Here is a 24,222-nt window from a genome sequence, read left to right on the forward strand (position 1 = left end):
TGGGGGTACTGGACTATAGAAGGACAGGTCCACCAGCTTGCAGGAGCAAGGAGCTGGCCCAAAGGCCTCTCCGAGCTGAGCAGGCCCTACTGCGTCAGGCAACAGTTGAATGAGGCCACTCTCCAGCCTGAGGCCAGAGTAACAGCCCCAGACACTGCCCAGCACGCTCAGCCCCTCCACTCTTGGGGATTGCACTGCTGTGCCTTGTTTGGATGGGGTCCTGACCAAGGCTCAGGGATGTGCTTACTGCAAGGTAGATGAGGTGGGGTTGGGGGTCAGTTGCCCAAGGGGTTTGTTGGAAAAAAGCCATGTGACAGGGATAGGAGACACTTGCAAAGTGCAGTTTGGGGCTTCTAGCTGTTTGCAAATTGGAGGTCAAGAACTCAACAGTAATTATCCTCCCATGGGCTTGTGAGTTATGGGGCGCTGATCCTTCTGGCAGGCCACCGAGCTATACCAGTAATAACAGAGAATAGGAAATAAGAGTAAAAATAAGAACACAGAGAGGGAGGCTGGCAAGAGCAGGGGCCACGATCAGACAGAGGTAGGATGAAACACTGGAGTCGCTGACTTGCTGTGTAAGTCTAGGGAAGTTCCTTAACCACCCTGGGCCGGAGGAAACTTCAACTGCAAAATAAGCAGAGGTCTGCCTCTCCCCAGGCAGGTTCAGAAGGTGAGATAATGAATCCATGGAACATGCTTGGTACAGAGCTTGAAGATGGCCCATCGAAGGGAGCAATAATCACTGTCACAGAGATGGGGGGCAGGGGAGCCTGACCCTTGTCACAGTGATGGGGAGCTGGGGGAGAGTGCCCCGTCATACTGATGGGGAGCTGGGGAGCCTGACCCTTGTCACAGTGACAGGGAGCTGGGGGAGCCTGCCCCCGTCACAGTGACGGGGAGCTGGGGAGCCTGACCCTTGTCATAGTGATGGGGACCTGGGGAAACCTACTCCCCATCACAGTGATGGGGAACTAGGGGAGCGTGCCTCCTGTCACACTGACAGGGAGCCAGGAGCCTGACCCTTGTCACAGTGATGGGGACCTGGGGAGCCTGGCCCTTGTCATAGTGATGGGGACCTGGGGGGAAACCTACTCCCTGTCACAGTGACGGGGAGCTGGGGGAGCGTGCCCCCTGTCACAGTGATGGGGAGCTGGGGCAGCCTGACCCTTGTCACAGGGACAGGGACCCAAGGGAGCCTGACCCCTATCATAGTGACGGGGAGCCAGGGGAGCCTGCCCTGTGTCACAGTGACGGGGAGCCAGGAGCCTGGCCCCTCATTCCATGCTCAGCTTCCCTGCACATGCTGTCCCTGCCTGGAACACCTTGTCACCCCCCACCCAGTGCGCTCCAATGAGTCCTCTCACATCAGTCCGTACCACCTACACAGAGAAGCCTCCCTGATTCCCACTGGAGAAGACCAGGTTCCCCATTATTAGCTACTCATTTGCTGGTACAATTATATGAATAATGCTGTTATTTTCACAAGATTGCAAGCTCCATGTGGCAGGGCCATGAGTGTCTGGTTTGCTCATGGCCGTCACCTCGAACCCAAGCCCAGCAGCTGCTGCCCAACAGATGCTCAAGGCATGTATGCTAAGCAGAGGACTTCCACAGAAGCCCACCTTTGTGGAGCCATGACGGCAACGAGCCGAAGAACTCCCCAAGTTCACCTCACTGAAGAGCTTAACTACATATTGGGCCAGCCCTAGAACCTTCCAGAAAGTGTCTAAATTCACCCCTGACCAGCAGATCTTACATCTTCACTGCAGGGGCTCCCGTGCTCAGCCGGCACACAGGCCTTTCCCACTGCAGGTCCCTGCTTTATTATTATTATTATTGTTTTTAAAAGAGTTCTGGCTGAGAGCCAGCCCAGGCTGCAGAAAGTAGGAGAAAAAGCTGTTGATACATCACACCTACTGGGCAGATGTCAATTGGCCTGGGAAAGCCTAGACAAGCACTTAGTGTGGCCCGCCAAGCACCGGCATCTCGGGCCTGATTCATCAGCGCGCTTGGACAGGCGTGCTCAGAAACCCCGTCTCGGCCCAGGAGCCACGCCGGGCTCAGGAAGCACGTGCGAGGGGCTGCAGTGGAGCTCATGGTGTCCCAGCTACCAAATGCGGCTCCCCCAGGGCAAAGCTAAGAATGTCCTCAGGTCCCCAGGCCCTTAGGAGGACCCTGGGACACAGGATTGAGCAGACTGTGGGGTGAGGGGGCAGAGGAGTGGGTTTCAGCAGCACCACCCACCACTGTGCGACCTGGGAGCAAGTTACTCAACTTCTCTGGGCCTCAGGCTCCTCAGCTGTTAAGGAAGAGTAAGGTTGTTGTGACCTGGGTCAGGGAGACACTTAGCCAGACGCAGGCCATCAGTGAGCCTCAGGAAAGGCTCTTCAGCGGTGGGCGAGCCATTCAGCCATTTCGACCTCACAACTGCTCAAGGGGTAGAGTGCACAGCACGCCAGGGCTTCCTGGAGGTACGACCTGGCTGGTCACCTCGCCTCTAGGGCCTCCCTTCCCCCTCCCGTCCCCTCATGGCATTATGGAGAGTGTGAATGGGAAGTGCTTTGCTGACTCTGAGGTGCTACATGGGGACCTAAGGGGACAGCGCCATCCTCAGGAGCACATCTGTCACAACCAGGCAAGCTGCTCCCAAGCCCATCACCGACCGTGCTAACCAAGGGGGGCACCCACCCTGCCCCAGCTCTCGGCTTCTGGCGGACCCCACTGGCCCCCTGCTCTACTGTCTCCAATCCACTCCCCCCACCCCCTGCGGCCACGAGATGCTCAGACAAACACGGATGAGCTCTGTACTCCCCAGCCTGAAGTTCAGAGAGCTTGGTTGAAATACCCATCTCCCCCCAGCCTGCCACTCCCACCTGAGCAATCTTCTCTTCTACCCACCACCCGGCACCCCCTGCATGCCAGCAGCACCGGGCCTCTAGCTGGCTTACCTGTCCACAACTGCCCCCTCCCCCCAGGACTTCCGGCACAGCAGACACCCCATTTCCATGCCTGCTTCTACGACACAGGCTGCCGGCTGCACGAGGGCTCCGTGCGCGCTTGCCAGAAGGATGCACGGTGGCTGAGGTGGCGCTGGCTTTGGTGGCTCTCACAGGGCGGGTGCCCAGAGGTCCCCTTGACTGGCAGAGCCTGAGAGCACAGCGAGAACACTTGTGAGTGGCCTGGGGGAGCTGGCTAGCTCTCCTGAAAGGGGCTAGAGCCCTGGCCATTAGTCAGGAAGTGCTGGCCTACCACCCCCAAGGTCAACCTGGGCAGGCTGCTCTCAGGCTGGGCCCTGGCTCCCTCCTCTTCAACACCAGAGGCTGTTACACAGGTGTTGTGAGGTCCCTTACAGGGTGCTGGCCCAGAGCTAAGCTCCTGCCCTGGGGAGGGAGGCTCTATTCTACAGAGGAAGAAACCGAGGCTCGGGGCCTTCCAGAACTTCCTGACAACACACAGCTGTCAATGGGTAGGGGCTGAACAAGCTAGGTGGGCTACCTCCAGGGCATGTGCCCCTACCCTCCTCATGGCGAGAGCTCCCTGGCAGGGCTGTAGCACGGTTTAGAGAGCGCAGGGGCATACTCCTGGCATATGGCAGATGCCCAGATATTGGTAGCTTTTAAGCGGCTGGAGGCTGTGGGTGTCCCAGCAGGCATGAAGGGCCCATCTGCTGACCCAGTGGGGACACAAGTCGGTACAGGGTGTTTTCTGCATCTACTTTCTGCTGAGATGGGGGGAAGAGCTCAGAGAGGGGACAAGGAGCAGGCCGTGCCTCCACCGCGCAGGCACTGTTCCAGGCGCTGCTCTGAGCTGTGGGATATTTTCCTTGGGCATCATGCTGGAGCTCAGTTTTGTTTTATTTTTTTTAAAGCATTTTTCCAGAATGCCCAATATTTTATAAATGTCAATTATTTCAGAACATCCTCCAGGATACTAAGGCTAGGGGTGGGGGGGCTCATTCCATCCACACTGACTCTTCCCGCCACTGGACTGACTCCATGATTTATGAGGACACATTCCACCTGAGAGGCTGTAGTGTGCGTCCTACCCAGCATCTGAGGCCCAACCGTCAGCCTGTGACGTCAACATACTCAGCCACAACAAAGAGCGACTTGATCTCAGGAGCTCCAAAGAACCTTTAAGTCAACTTAGCAAGAAAGGAAAGAACACTGAGCAAGAGATAACCTTTTTCTCAGGAAGCAGGTAGAAGCATTACAAAGGGCAGGAGTTTGAAACCAGACTCAATATCTCTGGGACCCTGGGTGGGGGCTCTGCATTTGAGTCTTGCTTGCCCCAGCTGCAAAAGTAGGGTTAGCGACATGACAGTTTTTATATGTTTCTCTTTTGATTTTATATAAAGCAACTCACTTAGCGCCTAAGCAAGCACATAGTAGGCATTCAATAAATGGGACTTCCATCCTGGAGCCTTACAAAGTCTGCGAAGTTAGAAGTATGCCCCACAAGGTATGCACCGGAACTTCTACCAAACTTGCACCTATTTTCAGAGAAGTCATTGCAAATCATCCCCCAAACTTAGTATTTCATGCAGTTGAAGCATCTAATGCCCAACTCATGTGGTGATTTCAGGGACTTGAGTTCATGGCAGGCAGCAATGGAGACAAAGTAAAACAATTCATCGGCCTCGATTTGACAGGCTCTGGGGTATCTTTTTACAACGACTCTGGGGCTTAAGGAACAGGCTGTTTAAGTGTGAAGAGATGTCACAAGATAGCCATGCCTGCCACACTGGGATAATATTGACTTTTGGCCCTCTGGGAATCTGAGATGTTGAACAAATACTACTCTATGTTTCTGGAGAAAAGCACATTCATACAAAATGCCATGGCTGGACAGCCATAAATAAAGGAAGCTGTACTGAGTCATGGGATGCTGGCTACAGAGAGAAGAGAACTGAGGAAAGTCCTAACCCTAGCGGAGATGCCAGGAGGTAGGAGGAGAACCCGTGGGGGGTGCCATCGTGCCATCATGCCCTGTCTGCAATGACAAGCCAAGCGGAGGGCAGGCCAGCCCTTGGAGGCCCCGGACCCGCTCCAGGGAACCTTTCCAGTCATCACAGTTCCTGAAGGCCTCCTGGACAGAATAATATCCACAAGTAACGAGGATTTTGCTGGCGCAGAAGTTGGGATCGTCAAAATGCCCTTGCTGGCTACATGCACACAGAAGGTCCAGAGAGAAAGTAAGACTCCTTGACAGCTTGCCTTAAACTAGCCCTGGGAGCCTCTCTCTCCCTCCACCCATATACTCCATTGGTCATCAAGTCCTGTTAGAGCCACGGCCCTAGATATTTCTGGACTCACTTCACAGTTACTTGCTCCAGGGAAATCCTTGCGCAATGGTGTGCAGAGCGCTCGTTATTTGTTGAGGACAAAAAATTGGCCCCAACTTGAACGTCCATCAATGGGGGACTAGCTAAATAAACAGTGGTTTGCCCACACGATGGACTGCTCAGCAGCAATAAAAATGAAAGCGGGCACTCTTATGAACTAACAGAAAAAAAAATCCAAGGCGTACTGTTGAGTGAAAACAGTGATCGTCTGTGTGGAAAAACTACAAAGGCCATGCAATGCTGTAGTACAAGCATAACAGGCACATACTCAGAGAAAGGTATAGAAGGAGGTGCACCAAGTGGAGGAAGGGAGTAACTCTGCGGAGAGACCGCTGGTCATCGCTGCCGAGGGCACAGCACCTCCCACTGCGCAGGTGTGGTGTGCCAACAGAAGGGTGGAGAGGGCCTTCCGTCTCTTCCCCGCCCACCCTCTTCTCCTCTGTCCTTCCAGACTCCAGTGAGGCAAAACCCAAGTCCCCTGACTCCTCACTCCTTGGCCTCAGCACCTCCAAGGGCTTCCTCCGGCTCCCAGGGTACAATTCCAAGCCCTCAGCAGGCTGCAAGCCCTCAGCCATTCGTACCCCACCCAGCTTTGCAGCCTGTCTACCTGTCACGGCCCTACCCCTGGCCATGCCACCAAATGTCGCCTGCTCCCTCATGCCTTTTGCACATGTCGTCCTCACCACACCCGCCTCTTTGCTCTGCACAACCTGTTTGTGCGTCTGTCTCCCCCGCCCAGTCCTGTGTGGTCGGCATGCATTTTATTTGACTCCTAAGAGACCCCTGGAAGCACCTGCTATAGGCATCCTCCCTTTCCTGACCCTCTTGGTCTATTTGTCATGTAACTTCCTTAGAACTCTTAAAGTTCCTCTGAAAAAAATGCCAGCTTCTTCGTCACCTGTCCTCCTCCTCCTGGCGGTCCCCTCCCTGGCCCCTGGCAGCTGCCATGCTTCAAAGAGGCCATAAAGGAATGGGCGCAAAGGAAAGGGACATGTGGAGGGCCCAATGACTGGCGCCTCTCTGTGAACATGCAGCACTATTACTGTGTCTCCCGCCCGGCTTCTGCTTTGGCTCCTCCCACGCTTAGGAGGGTCCTCATGGATCAACAACTCCTTCTTCTCGCCGTCTGCACACTCAGCAGTGCCACTTAGTTGGCATCACATCCTCTGGGATCCCAAGGCAGGCACTATGACTGGTCCTTGGGAAGTGCTAAAGTGGTTCTCAAACCCAGGTCCAGGGGGGACCCTGGGGTTCCTGAAGCTTGATTTCAGGGCTATTTTAAGGTAAAAATCAAATCAAGGTGGTCTTTTTCCAGTTCACAGATAAAATTAAGGGCTAGGGTCTTCTCTGTTTCTGGGTTTTACCCCACGAATGAGCCTTTGATCCTTGCCATTTGCTATCACTTTTCCGTTAATGAGAGTCTGCAGGTGGTAGAACAAATGACTCAGCAGCAAAAAATAAACATCTAGAGAAAAAGGCTCATAAAGCTTCTTCAAATAATTGTATGGGCTTTTCCCTTGGACGCAGACACTTGTGTCCACAGAATACGGTCATGTTCCCTTCTGGTTTCCATGCTCCTGGCTCATGCTACGGGATGGAATATAATAGCTCACAGGGTTCCCAAAGCACACCTGGTTCCCAGGTGTTCTGCCACCCAATAATCTTGCACACTGAACACATGGGTTCACGGAGTGGGCCAGGTGCTCCCCTTCCCCGAGCTCAGGCTTCCTGGTCCTCTGACTGAGGCGTAGCACCAGCCTCCCAGGGCTGTCGTGTGCTTGCATGGGAACTGCCCAACTCAGGTAGACATGACATGAGCCATGGTGGTCAGTATCATGGGGAGCACGCCTATGCTGGGCTGTGGCCACAGATCTCTGCTCTCCTCTGGCCCTGGTTCTGCCTCTAGGAGCTCCGGGGCCTCGGGCACCTCCCAGAACCACAATACTCATGGCTGTCTGGCAGGAGGTAAATTCAGCCCTAGTGTCTTCTCAGCACCTGATGAAAAGTCTTTCTAAATGAGCAAATCTGTACAACGGCTGTGTGTCTTGTTATTTACAGCTAAAGGAGCTGCTGGATGATTAACTTTGTACAAACTGATTTAACACATAGAAAGGGAACCTATTATTTCGGGTCTCAAGGGTCAGCCCTGACTAATAACAATGACAATAAAAAATATGGATTAACTCCTATCACGCCCCCTCATGAGGGGGGTGACATTTTCACCCCCGCTTTTTTTCTCTTTTGAATTGTGATAAAATACACGTAACATAAAATTTACCATCTTAACTATTTTTTAGCGTACAGTTCAGTAATTTTTTCTATGAATCAACAGGTGCAGGGGGCGAACCAACCGGCCCAAGGCCACATAATGAGTCTAAGGTGGAGCCAGGGCCTGAACCCGGACTGTCCACTCCAGGGCTGTGCTACGCCACCTGCTTCTGCTGACTCTGACCTGGGCACGCGCGGTTGCTGAGGAAAGACACCCGTGACGGACGAACGGCAAGAACAATGGGCGAGGACCCTGGATTTGCTTCATGGACACCTCAGGGTGGAGAGATTCAGTGCACCTATCTTTTCTTGCTGCTCTTCCTTTTTTCCAACTGCCCTGCAATACATGTGCTCGACCTGTCCTAGGAAGGCTGATAGTACCGAGAACTGACAGGAGCTGCATGCTACAGGGCGGGCACGGGCGTGGGCGCACACACGGGCACGTAGCCGTGCCACTTGCTCCAACACGTGCCCGCCCGTTCTGTGCTGCCAGCAAGGCTGCCCCCGAGGGCCCGCTAGAGCCAACAGAACATTCTCAAGTGCAGCCAAGGTCAAAGGGCAGAGTGAGGCTGGGGTCTGGTCTCTTCTCAGGACCTCCGGCATGGGCTCTCTGCTCTCTTCTCCGGGAGCAACCTGGGCAGCATTCCCTGCTCTCCGACGTGCTGTGATCACCACACGGCTCCCGGGCACACAGTCACTTTGACAGTCTGAGGTGGGTGATGACCCCGAAAAGTGAAGCAACATCAGTTCTTTGGAACTCTTTCCTCCTGTCTCCACCCCCCAGAAAGGCTCATCTGGGACCCGAAGGCTGCCTCTGCCTGCTGTGTGCTCCGTTTCGCAAGAGCACTCCCAGACACCGAGTGCCTGTGTGCCGATTGGGAAAGAGTCCAAATCTGGGGGCATGTTCCAGGTGAGGGAACCTTATGGGCCCTGATTCAGGAACGTGGTTCCTCGTGGGCTGTGTGCGCCCAGCTGGACAGCATGATCATACCCCCTCTTCGTGGCTGCCCTAGGGGTTCCAAGAAGAGGTGTGGAAAGCAGGGACCCCCTAGGACTCAGCTGAGGGATGATTTTGGCGTGGAACCTGATCCCCACACCCCGACCCAACCGCTCAAAGGCTGCTCTCTTAGACACAACCACCAGAAAGCTTTGAAGAGAGTGCAAATCCTGCTGCTTTTGTACCAGTGAGATTTTTAAGTCTTGTTTCTGCTTTTTGGTCTTCACCGACCAGGAACGAATCGCTACAAGGATTCACGTGACCCCAAGCTCTACCCAGTCTGGAAGTGGTGTCTGCAGGGGGAAGAAGAGTGTCCTTCCGGATGGCTGCTTTGCAGGTTTATCCCCGAGCCAAGGTGGGGCTTAGAGTGCATGAGTGTGGTGCCTGGAAGACGGAAACAAGAGATGCTGTATCTATACTAGGGCCACGTGAAAGCCCCCTCTCTAACAAGGGTCTGTCTTGCCAACCTCTGACAATCAGAGCCGTCAGGGCTCGGCCACCACTAATGCCAGCCTTGGGGCGAGTGGGATTTAGAGGCAGGCAGTGGAGGTATGGCTCTCAGCCTGCCCTGTGAGAGCTCTGCAGCCTTGGTCCAAGCCTTGGTCTCCCATATGTAGATCAGGATAAGTGCTCCCAGCTCCCAGCATTGTCCCGAGCCTCGAATCAATGCATACGTAGTGCCTGGCACAGATCATTCTTTCGGGCAAACTCTATCCCGCGCCCCCAGAAGCAGATGATGTTTCCTGTCTGAAACACACCACTTTTGGAGCCAACAACGGGTTTTGCCTGATACTAGTGAGGCCTCAGGTGGCGTGGGCAGGACTTTATTTCTAAAATCAGAACAGGAGAATTCACTTCAGATGTGTGGTGGCGGGGGTGGCAGAGGCTCAGGGTCTGACACAGGCCACGCAGACCTGAGTTCACAGCCTCGCTGAGGGGAGGGGTATCTGGTGTGACCTTGGGCACCTTGTTTCCTCACAGGCAGAAAAGGAAAATGGCAAAACCTCCCTTCTGAGGGTCGTTGCATCAAATGAGAAAACTGCATAAAGTGCTTAGCAGCTCAATACATCTTGCTTTCAAAAAAAAAAAAAAAGGCCTCAGGGTCAGAATCCAGCTTCTATAACTCACTGACCCAGTGGCTAGAGTCTCTGGCTGGGGAGCTGAAGGCTGGGAGGGGTGATTAAGGGAGAGCGGGGCGCTGAGGAGACTGGAGGAAGGTGGCAGGGAGGTTCTCCTTCCTGTGTGACTCCAGAAAGGGCATTCTTCTTGCCTTGGGGAGCTGAAAGGACAGAACTGGCCCCAGTGTTACAATCGGAAACAAGGAAAATAATGGGCCTAAAAAATTAGTTTCTGGGAAACACTGTCACGAGATGACATTAGCACCTAGTACATCATCCCAGGGAGAAGTCAGGACTGAGGTCTATGAATTAAACATTGATTTTTTTTCTTTTTTCCTTTGGCTGTCAGTCCGAGGCTTCGTGGTCAGCTCAGCTGGCTCCGAGCACACTGTAATCTTTGCATTCTTCCTCAGTTACTCAGCTGCCAAGGGTTGGCTCTGGAACAGTGTTGCCTTTCCACAGAACTATTAAGTGTTCTGGGTCAGTGACTGATAGGGCCGGTTTGTTTGCCTTTGATAAAGATAACGCTTGTGGAAAGCAGAGCACTCCCCCTGTGCTTGGGGATTTACATGTCTGCTCTAAGACAGATGGTGCCCTGGACCCAGGAGGACATGAAGTTGGGACAAGAAGCGAGCGAAGCAGAGCTTGGCCCTCGCGGGATGAAGCCTGACTCTCCAGGTGGCCTCCCGAGCCAGTGCAGGTGCCAGAGCCGGGTCCAAGCAAGACAGCAACGCCCCTGCCTCGGGAGCTTACAGTCTGCTGGGGAAATGAGACACTGAACTATTCACCCAGCAATCCAGGCCCCTACCCATGTTTGATGCTCACTGAGCACCTGCTCGCTAAGTGTCAGCACCGGAGGGCAAGACGAGCACGGACCCCGGGGCCTTCCACGCGAGTGCAGGGCAAGCGACACAGACAAGATGACAAATGGGTCAACTTCAGCTAATGGCAAGGGCTCTGAAGACCGTGGGAAAACCATCCCACTCTGATGTAGACATTCCAAAGAACCGGAAACAGGTGTTCAAATAAAAACTTCCACATATGCACTCACAGCAGTGCTGTATGCACTCGCCGAAAGCTGAACGCCAGCCACGAGGCCATCAGCGGGTGAAAGAATGGATGAGTGAGATGTGGTCCATCCACACAGTGGCTAGCTCTGACACATGCTACAACATGGAGAAACCTGGAAAACATTACGCTAAGTGAACGAAGCCAGACACAAAAGGCTATGCAACGTAGGATGTATATGAAACGTCCAGAACGGGTTAAGTCCATAGAGACAGAAAGCAGAGCAGTGGTTGCCAGGGGATGGGGAAGGGCGAATGGTGAGTGACCCCTCAATGGGAATGGGCTTTTATTTGGGGGGCGATGAAGGTATTCTGGAACTAGCAGAGGTGGTGGCGGCACACAAGACTTCGAATGTACTAAATGCCACTGTATTGTATCCTTTCAAAAGGTTTTATGTTATGTCAATTTCACCTCAATTAAACAAATAAAAACCAGCACAGAGAGGCCTGTGGGTGGGTAGGGGCCCCCGGCGGAGGTATCTGAGCAGAGTCCTGAATGCTGAGAAGGAACCAGCCACACAGAGGGCTCCAGGCAGAGGTCTGGATTAGAACTGGGAAGAGCAGGGCGGCGGGGAGGCTGAGCAAGAGGGACCATGGTGTTCTGCCCACCTCCATGCCACCATGACCCACCAGGTGAACACCTGTGAGCAGCCCCTGGGCTAGAAGGAGTCCAGAGTGGGGGTCAAGGCTGCCCTGGGAGGCTGGAGCCCTGGCCCTCTGACTGGAGGCTGCTGCCCACGCCCCCCACCCTCCAGGGGCACTTCTGGGAACAGCTTCTGCTCTGGGGTGGGTTGGTCCACTTGGTGTTTATGGAAAGATGCCTCGGTGGTCCAGTTTCGGACACCCCGCCTCCCTTGGCAGATTCTAGCAATAGCTGTCACCATGGGTTGGCAGGACAGGTCCTCAAGGGCATGAACCATGGAAGGCTGCATCTCAGAGGCTGACTCTAGATCTGGTCGTGCCTGTACATGGGGACATACTGTTTGCTGATGACCCAGCGGCCCCAGCCAGGCATGCACCCAAGCCCCTATCCTCGTGCAGTAGAACGTTCTGCAGGGGCAAGAGCCATGAACATAAAATCGGCCAAGGCAGAGAATTTGTGATTTCTCTCCAAGTCCAATGGAAAAAGAAAAATATACCAAAGTAGCTAGTCGCCTATGAGCCCTGATTTATATTCTACTTTAGCATCTCTTCCAAGGAAATGAAAGGTACATTTTCATCAAATACGATCATTCACAGCTTGTAAAGGGGGGACAAACTGCTCTGTGATGACCACCTGGGCTGCAGATGAAATTGGAAGATAATGTCATAACAGAGCTAACTCCTCTCGCAGTCACCCTGAGGCAGACAGCCAGAACTGTCTTCTCCACTGTGAATTACCCGCCAGGCGGGAGTGAGGGTCCCTCAGGGTGAGGGACACAGAGCAAGACCATTCCCGAAGTGGGGGAGGGGCGACAGGGTGGCACTCACAGGCCCAGACGGCTGCTGTGGCTGCCACAGCATCAGAGGCCAACCTAGGCTGTGCTTCTGATGACCCCCTCTGGCCCCACTGTTTGGTTTTTGAAAACTTCCAAGCCGAGGGTGAGAAAATTCAGTTGGGGTGCAAGCAACCGAAATCTATCACGTGAGTTCACTTGCTCGCCCCGGATGCATAACTTGTGCACTCTGGTGACAGGAATGAAGCAGAAGAATGCTTAAGATCTTCTGGAGTCTCCGTTCCCTGGTCTTCCTTCCCTAGTCCAGGGGCCACAGACTGAACAACCCGAGGCCTGGGGCCCCAGAGAGAACTCCGTCTTCCTGGAGTTCACGCAGGAGGAAGGCATTAGTGGGATCTGCTCTAAGGCTGTGCAAAGCACAAGCGTGGCTCATTCTCCATCCGATAACTCCTGAATGGGGGCACAGTGCCAGGCGCCAAAGCACAGCAATCAACAGGACAGACCCGGTCCCCATGGAAGTGACCTTCTCGCAGCCAGGGACCCAAACATGCCATCCAGGTAAAGAACTGCAGAGAAAAGAAACCAGGCTAATGGGATAGAGGAAGGAGCGGGGAATCAGGAAAGGCCTCTTGGAGGAGGTGGCATGCAGACTGAGGCCTGTGGAGGAGAAGGAGGCAGCCACGCACAGATCCAGGGAAGAATGTTCAATGAGGAGACCCTCAAGCAGGAGAGAGGCCAGTGACTTGGAGGAGTGGTTCTCAAAGCATAGTTTGGGGAACCCTGGGGGCCTCCCAGGGTTAGAACTACTCACATAAAAATATTAAGATGGCGTTTTCCTTTTACATTCACTCTCCCAGGAGTATATGGGGGAGCCTTCCAGAGGCCACACAATGTACGCTATGACAACAGATTGAAAGCAGAAGCAGACGCAGGGGTCCAGCTGCCTTCTATTAAGCCAGATATTATAGAGATTTGCAAAAACATAAAACATGAAGTTTGTTGTGTTGTTTTTTTTTTTCCACTTTGGAAAAGTTATTGTTCATTAAAAACTATGTTATTTATATTTACATGTGATGGGTTTATTTTTATTTAAAAAATAAATATGTAAATAGTTAAAGCACTTCTTAGTTTCAATTTTTACTACGTGAAATATTCATAAATGTAAGCCCATATAAACTATAGCTCTTTGGGATCCCTGATACTTTTTTTAAGGGTCTAAAGGGGGTCCTGGGGCCAAAACTTTGAGAAGCACTGGCTCAGAGGAGCAGCAGGGCCTGGTACGGCTGGGGTATGGGACGGAAGGAAGTTGGGGGGCTGCATCTGAGAGGCCAGCTGGGGCCAATCTCACAACAACCACACAAGACCAGAATGAGAGATTGGGATTTTGTTCCAAGTGCAATGGGAAGTTGCTAGAGGGTTGCAGGGAGGGGCATGATGTGATCTGATTTATGTTCTAGAAAGATCCCTCTGGCCAAAGGGAAGAGGTGAGGCTGAGAACACTGAAGAAGCTCCTGCATGATCGAGGGCGAGGGCTAGTGGCCAGAACAGGTAGAAAAGATGTGACATACTCCAGAGGCAGAGGAGGCCAGTGGGGATGGGACGGGAAAGAGGAGGATCACAGATGATTCCAGATGCTGGACGGCTGTAGGGCAGGCTACTGAGACAGCAGGGGGTGAGGAAGGGCAGGGCGGGGAGAGCTTCCCTCCCTCTGTCTGCGTCATGCCGAGGCTCACGGATTTCACTTGCTCTTTAGGTCACATCTCCAATACAGACCAGTGCGGGAAGGCAGCAAGGCCTCTCTCCCCTAGGGCCCACAGCAGAAGCCCTTGGGGGCCCACTGGCGTCAATGTCCCCACTCCCCCCAACACAGCTGAGCAGCACTTCCAGGGGCTGTCAGGGGCAAGAGACAGGGAAGGGGCAGATGGCCAGCTTTGGCGGCTACCTTTGCCCTGCCACAGTCTCAAATGGCTCGACCTCAAATACCCCAACCCTGGGACCAGCAACAGGATAGAGGCACTCCAGCTATGCCAGCCCCCTGCCAGGCAGGCCTCGGCCATGGTAGACAGGACCATACCCCCACACTGGATGACCTCACTTCTCCCCTGGAGCCCAGGCAGGGTGGGAGAAGTTTGCAGTCAGGCACTGTAAAGCCTTCTGCAAACAGAAATATGATTATGCAGATGCTGAAGAATGTGACATTTGCTCTATTTATTTATTTACACTTGCCTTGTTCCAAAAAGCATGGAACGGAAATAAGACCCAGGTTTTTCTCCTTAACCCGTTCGTTCCTGAGATGAAACCCTAATGACCCTAAAGAAATGATTTCTTAATATAATGTTAAATATCAATTATATCTCAATTACAGAAATCACAGGACAGTGCTTACAGAAATGTTATAAATTATAATTGTGTGTAGAAAAAGAAGAACGAACGAAAAAAAAAGGGAATGATTTCTTACCAAGCCAATCTGTATTTAACCCAGACTCAGGGCCATCATTTATATTTACTTAGCAACCATCTCTACAGAACGTGGAGAAATCTGGACAATTTTTAACAAAGAATCCTCCAGGAGCACCTGGGTGGCTCAGTCAGTTAAGCGTCCGACTCTTGGTTTTGTCTCAGGTCATGATCTTGTCAGATCAAGCCCCGTGTCAGGCTCCACACTCAGTGCAGAGTCTGCTTGACATTCTCTCTCCCTCTCCCTCTGAGGGCACAGTGCCAGGCGCCGAAGTACAGCAATCAACCTACCCCTCAAATAAATAAATAAATAAATAAATCTTAAAAAAAAAAATCATCCAGACCCTGGAGTAGGCAGAAATCATCTCACATTTCATAGCTGAAAACAGAGGTGGTGTCACAATCAGTCTTAGAGACTAAGACTGGTTTTAAGGATGAACACAGTCACAGGCAGTGGGTAGGGACGGGAAGGGGTACACTTTTCCAGAGTGCATGCTGGGGCTAACATATGTCAAGAAGACAAGCCTCCCTTCTGACTCGGCAGATCCACTGCTGAGAATTTATCCCACAGACACTCAAGATTTGCAACAGTTATACCGAGGCCACCCCAAGGATGTTCTCTATGACACTGGAAGAGCAAAGCACTGGAAATGACCCAAATGTCCATCAATGCTACATGACAGAAAAGATTTTCTGGTCCAGCCATACAATAAAATACCACGCAAGAGTTCATTATTAATTACCATAAGTCAGTCTAGGTGCATGGACATGTGACATGGAATTAAGTGGGGAAAAAAAGGCAAGGTGCAGAATTACGTATGTAGTACGACCCCATGTGTAAAAACAGACAAGAAAAAACATGGCATAAAATGAACATTTCTGGAATGATAAGCAAGCAACTGTTAACAGTGACTCCTTCTGGGGCAAAGTTGACTCATTTCTCATTTTATCATGTCCTGTTTGGGTTTTAAAATATCATATACTGGGGCGCCTGGGTGGCACAGCGGTTGAGCGTCTGCCTTCGGCTCAGGGCGTGATCCCGGCGTTATGGGATCGAGCCCCACATCAGGCTCCTCTGCTATGAGCCTGCTTCTTCCTCTCCCACTCCCCCTGCTTGTGTTCCCTCTCTCGCTGGCTGTCTCTATCTCTGTCAAATAAATAAATAAAATCTTTAAAAAAAAATATCATATACTTACAGTATATACATTTCCAAAATACGTTAATGAAATCAAAGAACAAATATAGGATAAATCACAGAGTGGAAGGAAAAGAAGGACCCTGATTTTGGACAGGTCCTTACAGCGGCCCTTTAAATCAACAGCTGTTCTTAAATTGATAACTGCTTTCAAACACATTTTATAATGTATCAATTGAAGTTCAAAACCCTGAACGCTTGCAGGGGATAGCCTCGCCAACTTTTGTAAGTTTTGTAATCAAGGGCAAAGTTCCCTTTCAAGGGATTGGGGTGCACATGGATCTACTTAAGGTAGACGCACCAGAACAGGAAGGGGAGGGCCCACCGGCCCTTCTGGAGAAGCAAGCTGGCCTTGAACTTTCTCTTCATGTTTCTCTTTTTGGGAGGGAGGCGGTTTCGAGATGAGCTTTGGAGAGAGTGGGCAGGGGTGCTCCCAGCTCTGGAATGGAAGACCCTGGCACCGCCCGTTGGGAGCTCTAAGAGGAACCAAATATACCATCTCTCGAGTCATCCTACACGGAGAAGGAAACTACTCCCCCACAACCTCATTACTAGCAATCAAAGTATTTCCAAGAAATTTCCAAGAAACTTCTTAGACTTAATTCTGAGAAGTTCTTCCACATCCCCAGAAAATCTCTGGAAAACGAAAGCCAGGCGGCAGGATACCAAAGGGAAAGCCAAGATTTATTCCTAGGGCTTGTGTCTCATCTTGTGCTATGCTTCGATGAGTTCTAAGAAACGGGCGCTTCCAGCCGAGCAGACCCTGAGAGGGGAAGGGAAGCTTGCTTGTTGCACAGGCTCCAGAGAGAGCCATCCCTGGAGGCCCAGGTGGGGACGAGAGGCGGCGCAGGGTGGGGGTGACTTACCTGGCACCTTGTCCACGGACGCGAACACGGAGCGCTGCACCGTGGGGTCGCTGCTGCCCCGGCGGCACTGGTCGTAGAAACGGAAAGGCAGGTGCTGGGTGGAAGAGGAGGAGCCAAGCCTAAACCCCAGGACTTCGGTCGTCGGCTGGATCGGGAGGTCCAGGAGGGCTATGTTCAAACAACACCGTGGTTCATGCTCATCGCGCGGGCCAGGGGTGTAGGCGACGGGGCTGGCTGCGGCTCTGCCAGGCACAGCACTTGGACAGTGCCAAGCAGGCAGCCGGCAGCCTCCAGCTGGGGAGATCAGCGTGACCTCAAAGGTCCCGCCTGAGCTCAAAACAGCCGGTGCCTAGCGAGGGGTTCAGAAATGCAGGCTGGGCTATCTTCACTTTGGATCCTTGGCTTCCGTACGCAAAAGACCCTTGCCAGCCTTTGCCGAAGGTGTCATTTCAGACCCCAAAGCAAATGGGGCCAATTCTGCCCTGAAAGTTCACGTGTGTACATGTGCGTGGGGAAGTGTGTGAGGGTGACTCTATCCACGCGTGTGTATTTATGAGCGTGTGTTTATCTGTCACAGTTGCTGTCTTCCCTTCCACAAACAAATCTCATGATATAGCAATTTGGAGGGGCTTTTTAAAATCAATTTAAGGAATACCCAAGGCGTTAGTTCTAACAGCCACTTTACAGCATAATTCTCAATTTTCAAATGAAATATTTAGCCTTCGTGCCAGCGGTGAGAAATTGCTTTACATTAAAAACAACAACAACAAAAAAACCTTCTGAAAATAAATCTTCAGAGAAAGGACTGAATGATTTAAGTCATTTTGCACATTACAAAATGCTTCTGTAATGATTTCACAGGCCAAGTTTCAGCTAAGTGAGAAATGAAACAGGGACCGCATGGGATGCAGGCCTGGGCAAATCAACAGGGCACTCACGGTAAAGAACCGAATCTGTAATGTCCAGAGACCCAGCCCGCCAAGTGTTTATTTTTCGGTAATCTGTTTAGAAAGCGCCCCTCCTCCCCAAGTGGGCTGGAAAGCCTCCCAGCAACCACACCAGAATGACCATCGGTGCTTGGACTGAAAGGCGTTGGTGTCTGGAGAAAGACTATTTATAATTTGAGGAGCTGATAGAATGCCCTTCCCCGGGGAAATGCCGTGCTGTCAGCCCTGATGAATGGAACACCCTTGTTTTAATGCCTTGATTTCTAAGAAAGCTTGAGCCTTCCTGCAAGGGGCAGCCATAGGACTCCTTACAAATTCACCACAGTGCCTATGACGCATACACCGACTTCCCAGTTTAGTGCTGGGTCATCATGGCCACCTCACCAAGCGGGGAGAGCTGCCTCTCACGACAGCTGGACGGACAGGGGGAAGGGATGAGCTTTAGAGTCAGAAGTTCTGCTTTTGGGTTCTGCCAATTAGCTGTCTGTATGACTTTGGGCAAGTCACTGAGCCTCAGGTTACTCTTCTGAGCAATGGGCAGAACAGACCCTAGTGATCTTAAGGGTTCAGGATCAAAGGTAGAAGAGGAATGTCCAAGCATTTTCTAAGTATAAGCTAGAAGACTCCAGTGTGCGGGAGAACAGCTGTCCCACACGGACACCTGTCTGCTCATGGCCTGTCGCTTGGTGAGGGAGGGTTCTCCTTCTCTTCCATGCAGCCCTAGAAACTCTCGAGAAATCAAACACCTGGGGAATGGGGATTCTGAGCAGATTCTCTGTCCTTTCACCAGAACACAATGAACTCGTAAGCCATAGGTGTCCTCTTCTAGAGGTCAGTGTGAGAGCCCGAGGGCTCCAAGGACAGCCGCCAGAGCTGGCCACTCACCGGCTATCCTCTGCATCTTCATGCGCCTCGCCTGGATGCGGCCCTTGGCCAGGCGCTGCTTGGCGATGATGCAGCGGATGTGGTCCGAGAACACGAAGGTGGCCTGGAGGATCGGGAAGGGCTTGGAGTGGGGGCTGGAAGCAGGCTTGTGGATGGTGATGTTCAGGGCGCGGCTGTCATCTTCCACGCCGGTCACCTGCATGTCCTACAGAAGAAGCCAAAGAAAGGGTGTTCGTGAGGTTCAGGAGGACGGCAGCGGCTCGGAAGCTGTGGGGTCTGCATCTCATCAAGAAAGGGGTTCCCCAAATTCAGCTTGGCTTTTGCTCGGAAGGAGCAGCCTCCCAAGCCTGAGTCAAGGACGGGCACCCACCAGACCAGGCCTCGCGGAGAGGACACTCAAAGTGAGCCCATGCTGGCTGTGGGGGCTGGGACCCTACCCACGAGGACCTGAGTAAGCTAGTGAATGAATGGGTGCTCCCATCAAGGGGCCACGGGGACTCAAACAGTTGGACTCCAGCAGTTCTGACTTCTTCTTCTTCTTTTTTTTTTTATTTTAATGTTTTTTTATTATATTATGTTAGTCACCATACAACCAGCAGTTCTGACTTCTGAGAAACGACAGATAACAAACCAAAATGCCTATCGCCATCTGACGTGATCTTAGATATATTCACGCATCTACTGACCAGCTTGTTCCTGGCTTCTCTTAAGAAGGGGGTATCCCTGGCACCCATTTGTATGTGTCTGAAGAATTTCTGATCCCTGAAGGAACATGCAAGCCCTCAGAAAGGGACAGGGAGGACCATTTAGCAGGCACGTCAAGAAGGCTGCATTTGAAAGGAATGGAAGAAAACTCACGCGCAGCAAGTGTACTAAGGACGGATCCCCTGTAAAACCTCAGAGTGGATTCTGCATAAAGAACCTGTCTCCCACAAGCGTTTGAGGTGATGTGAGGTAAAGGCATGAGACAGGAGGTAGACGCGGAAGTCGGACATGCTACAGGAGCTGGGGAAAATGCTAAGAAGGCTCCCCAAGTGAGATCGTTGTTGTTTTAGGCATGAAATCTGGCGCGGGTGCTTGGGAAGAGTATCTGCCTCGGAATGTTGCAGCGGGGATTAGATGAGATATTACACATCGGAAGCAGAGAACCTGGCACACAGTATGGCCTGTCAAATAAATAGTAACTACTGGAAGGCGACCAGAAGGAAAGGTTTATGTGCCTTTCATTGTCTGATGGAGGACATGTATTAATTCTTCGAGGGAGAAAAACACTTTTCCTGCCACTAAATTCTAAAGGAAATTGATCCTAAGTCTAGATAAATAAGAAGCACTACATCACCTAATGGACAACCTCTTACACGGGAGTCTTTTTAAATGAAAGATCCTTCATACGGTTTCTCACATCATCCTCTGTAAAAGATATTTTTTAAGTGGAAAAATCTGGAAAAAGAGGAGGTTGGGGAAAACACGTGGGCAGCTCCCTAAGAGAGTGGGATGCTGCCGACACGTCACACTGTGCAGGGGTGGACGTGGGTCAGCCTGAGTAAGACTCTGCCAGTGACCAGAGACCGCCCAGCAAGGAAATGGGCTGCCTCGGAGCAGGGCAAGCCTCAGGCCAGGGAGAGTTGGCTGGACGCTCAGGGACTGGGGGTTCTGACAGGGGACAGGAGCTGGAAGGCTGTCTTCAGGACTTCTGGTCCTTCGCTCCCTTCAGTCACCCATCAGACAGACACATGTTAAGAAAATCCTAGTCCCAACTTGGTGTTTGGCAATTTTGAGCCTATCTCTGCTAGAAAGGGGGTGAGGACAAGGGGACTCCCGTATGTTGCCGGTGGCAACAGTCACTTGAGAGAGGAATTTGGCAGCACCTATGAACACTGAAACCAGGCACACCCCAACTTCTTGATAGCTGCCTAGGGGAACCTTGCTCAAGAAGGAAGGACGGTTCTGCTCATGGCAACACTGTTTGTAAAGGTAAAAAGCTGGCCACAGCCACAGGGTACTAGCTAACTATGCCTTGTATGGTCACGCAGCAGTTAAAAGAATACTAGTAAGTCTGCATATACTAACGCGGTCAGCTCTGAGACATACACTGAATGAACAAAAAAAGTTTAGAATACGTTCACTGTCTGGGGCGCCTGGGTGGCACAGCGGTTAAGCGTCTGCCTTCGGCTCAGGGCGTGATCCCGGCGTTCTGGGATCGGGCCCCACATCAGGCTCGTCCACTATGAGCCTGCTTCTTCCTCTCCCACTCCCCCTGCTTGTGTTCCCTCTCTCGCTGGCTGTCTCTATCTCTGTCGAATAAATAAATAAAATCTTAAAAAAAAAAAAAAGAATACGTTCACTGTGACACTATAAAACACACACCCCCCCTCAAGTATGTGTACACAATGTTTATAAACAGCACATGCAGTTGTATTTATATGTGCATTTGGCGGAGCACCAGCTCTGGAAGGACCATACTGACAATGCAGGAGAAAGTTTAAGAACTGAGGGTTTGGGTCAAAGAATACTTGATCCTTATCTCTGTAGTGTTTCAACTTTTTTCAGGGACAGCCTGTTCGTGTATTCCTTGTATCCTCAGAAATTAACTGTGGAGATGATTCTTCTGTGTGTGTGTCTGTACAGCCATCCAAGAAGAGCGTCGANAGTCCTTCGCCATCATACCTGCAGGAGGCCTGCAAACTTGACCACTCCCCAGCCGAGCCTGGACACATCGGGCTCCACTAAGCTCATCTGGTAAATATCGACAGCCAGGAAGCGCTGGACCATGCCACCGTCCTTGGTGATCACCGTGCACGCGATCAGGTCACTGTTGTCTGGGGAGAGGGAGAGGGAGAACAAAATGAAACACAGTCTGGTGGCCCAGCCTGATGCAGACAGGCGCTCAGTGGACTTGTGTTCTGCTGGGCAGCAGAGTCTGGTCAGAGCCCAGGCCTGGAGTCACACACCGCTGGAACTGAGTCCCTCCTCTGAGTCACAGTGGGCAACATTTTTTTGTTTGTTTTAACCCTCCTGGGTTTCACATTCCCCATCTGGTAAATGGCAATAATGCCCACCCCCTTCAAGGTGATAACTGAATGAAGTACATAAAGCATTAGTACAGCGTTTACTGCACGTGAGGCACTTAAACTGTAGCTAAAACAACAACCGAGAATCCCTGTAACATTTCAGTGCTTCCTTGCAGACAAATGGTGTTTGATGGTTGTGATGGTGTTTGCCTAAATTAAGCTAAGACCGAAAACAAGAGTCCCCTACTTGGTTATAGAACCATCAAGCTTCCAATCTGGTGTCTGGCAACTTAGAGCCAAGCTTTGCACTAGATGGTGTGTGATCTTGGGCAAGGCATTTGGCTCCTATGAACCACAGTTTTCCATCTGTAAAATGGGAATAATCTCCATTTTCTTGAGATGTTTGGTGCTTTAAATGAGAACAGACTGATAAAGCATTTAACACAGAATCCTTACTGTATGGCTGGGTCCCTTCTCTCACTTGGAAATTATCCCCAAATTTGGTATCTAATTTAGTACCAGTCCTTGATGGCTTTGACATCACCAGAGCAATACAGGACCATGTAATCTAAGGTCTACTTTGTATTTCCTCCAATGGAATCCTCTGCCCCATGTTTAAAAAAAAAAAAAAAAGGCAAAACAGGAAACAACCTAATGTCCCCAAATATGGGAAAAAGTTATGATTTTTCCCCCATCACATGCAAAATTATATACCCATTTAAAAATTATATTTAACCAAACTGTGAACAGTGGTTGCCTATGGAAAGGGAAGTGAGAATTGATGGTGGGAGTGCATGTATGGGGTGGGGGTATCAATGGGAGAACTTAAATGTTTGTACTGTATACCACTGCATTCCTTGAAATTATTTTAAAATGAGAAGGTACTCAAGATATATTTTTGAAGTACATATTAAAAACTGGGGTGTCTGACTGGCTCGGTCAAGAGAGCATGTGACTCTTGATCTCAGCATTTTAACTTCATGCCCCATGTTAGGTGTAGAGATTACTTAAAAATAAAAGCTTTTAGGGGCACCTGGGTGGCTCAGTCAGTTAAACAGCTGACTCTTGAATTTGGCTCAGGTCGTGATCTCGGGGTCCTGGGATAGAGCCCCATGTTGGGCTCTGCACTCAGCAGGGAGTCTGCTTAAAGATTCTCTCCCTCTGCCCCTCCCCACTTGAGTACGTTCTCTCTCTTTCCCTAAAATAAATAAATCTTTTTTTAAAATGAAGTACATATTAAAAACCCAAGTTAAAAAAATCCTGTTTAAGAATAATTGCAATGACATTGGAAAAGACTTTAAAATTTGAAATGAAAAAGGATAAAACTATATTAATTATGATTTTGCTATGTTAAAAAAAAAAAAAGTAGCCCTACAAAGAAAATACAAGTGCAGAAAAGAAAACAAACGCTAGAAGAACTTTGATTAGAAGAATGGTAGGTGGGCTTTTTTTTGGCAGCAGCTTTACTGAGTTATAATTTATCTACCATAAAACGCACCCATTTTTAAGTGTACAGTTGGGGTTTGAGCACATTTACAGCTGCACATCACTGCGTTCCAGCTGTGGGACACCTGTGTCACCCCAGTGAGTTCTACCGAGAGCGCCGGAACCAAGTATGCGGCTTAAATATTGGTGGTGGGTGGCTGGGTGGGGGGAGGGGAGGAAGGTAGTAACACAGTCAGTAGAAATCCTGGCCCCGAAAGCAGGTGATGACAAACCTGGGCTCAGGTATTCCCCAACGGTTTTCCCCCATTTTTACTTTTCCTTCAGCTCTACAGAGGATAGGTGAGTCTCTCTCCTCTCTCAGCACCATCTCCCCCAATACGGCTCAGTTTAATGGTCTGAAGGCTACTCTGTTTGGGATTGTGGCTTCATGGGGATGTCTTCCAGTGCACCCTCTGGGCTTTTAAGGGCTTCAGGCTCTGTGTGCTCTCCCTGGGGCAGGCCCGCCTAGGATGGCCAGCAGCCCTGTGGCAAACACCAGCGACCAGGCAGGATCAACTCTCTGGGTGCTGCTTTCTTCGTATTCTGTGGCAGGAATCTTCCTCCCTTTCCCAGCCAAGGACCTTAAAATATTTCTAAAAATTATGTCATCCAGAATGTCCAGTGAGGGCCCTACTGGAACACAGGCAGCCCTCTGTCTTCAGAAGTGAAGCCAGCCTCTTCATTCTTACCAGCATGTTTGCTGGGGCACGTGGTTTATTTTCTTTACTCAGTACTTAAAACATTTCCTCAATGACAATCTTTTACCTTTTCAAATAGAAAGCAAAACTATAAAGGATACTTTTTCTTTCCTTTTTCCCTTTCCCCCACTCCTCACCTTCCCCTCTCTAAGCAGGACTCCTAGGATTTCTTCTCTCTTCCCATTCACAGAAGATGCGCCCCTGAGGGTGTGATCAGGAAAAGCAGGCAAACCATGGGTGTAGGTGTCAATGGGTTTGGAGGTAGGCAACCCCCTCCTAAAGCTCGGGGACCTTAAAGCCTTCAGGGGGAAAAAAAAAGACCCACCATCTCCACCACTAAGAACAAAAAAGGAAGGACAAAACCCCAAAGCGGAACAACTTTCAGAAATGCAATTGAGACATCAAACTCCCACGAGGGATTTCATAAGAAAACTAAAAGGTAAGT

At 51.0% G+C, this 24,222-nt stretch overlaps 1 protein-coding gene across 6 annotated transcripts in view; it reads right to left on the reverse strand.

Moving 5' to 3' along the window:
* CLEC16A (C-type lectin domain containing 16A) overlaps positions 1 to 24,222 on the reverse strand; it is a 201,126-nt gene that overhangs the window by 34,759 nt on the left and 142,145 nt on the right. For 3 of the 6 annotated variants that reach the window (XM_040635324.1, XM_040635323.1, XM_040635326.1), the window contains exons 19-21: positions 21,251 to 21,402; positions 18,584 to 18,788; positions 16,752 to 16,919 (exon numbers count right to left, since the gene is read on the reverse strand). In XM_040635324.1, coding sequence (XP_040491258.1) covers positions 16,752 to 16,919; positions 18,584 to 18,788; positions 21,251 to 21,402 — 525 coding nt within the window. The remainder of the gene's footprint in view (positions 1 to 16,751; positions 16,920 to 18,583; positions 18,789 to 21,250; positions 21,403 to 24,222) is intronic. The other 3 variants (XR_005836075.1, XM_040635327.1, XM_040635325.1) reach the window with 2 other exon arrangements.

Source organism: Ursus maritimus, unplaced genomic scaffold (assembly GCF_017311325.1).
Source record: "Ursus maritimus isolate PB19 unplaced genomic scaffold, ASM1731132v1 scaffold_2, whole genome shotgun sequence".
NCBI lineage: Eukaryota > Metazoa > Chordata > Mammalia > Carnivora > Ursidae > Ursus > Ursus maritimus.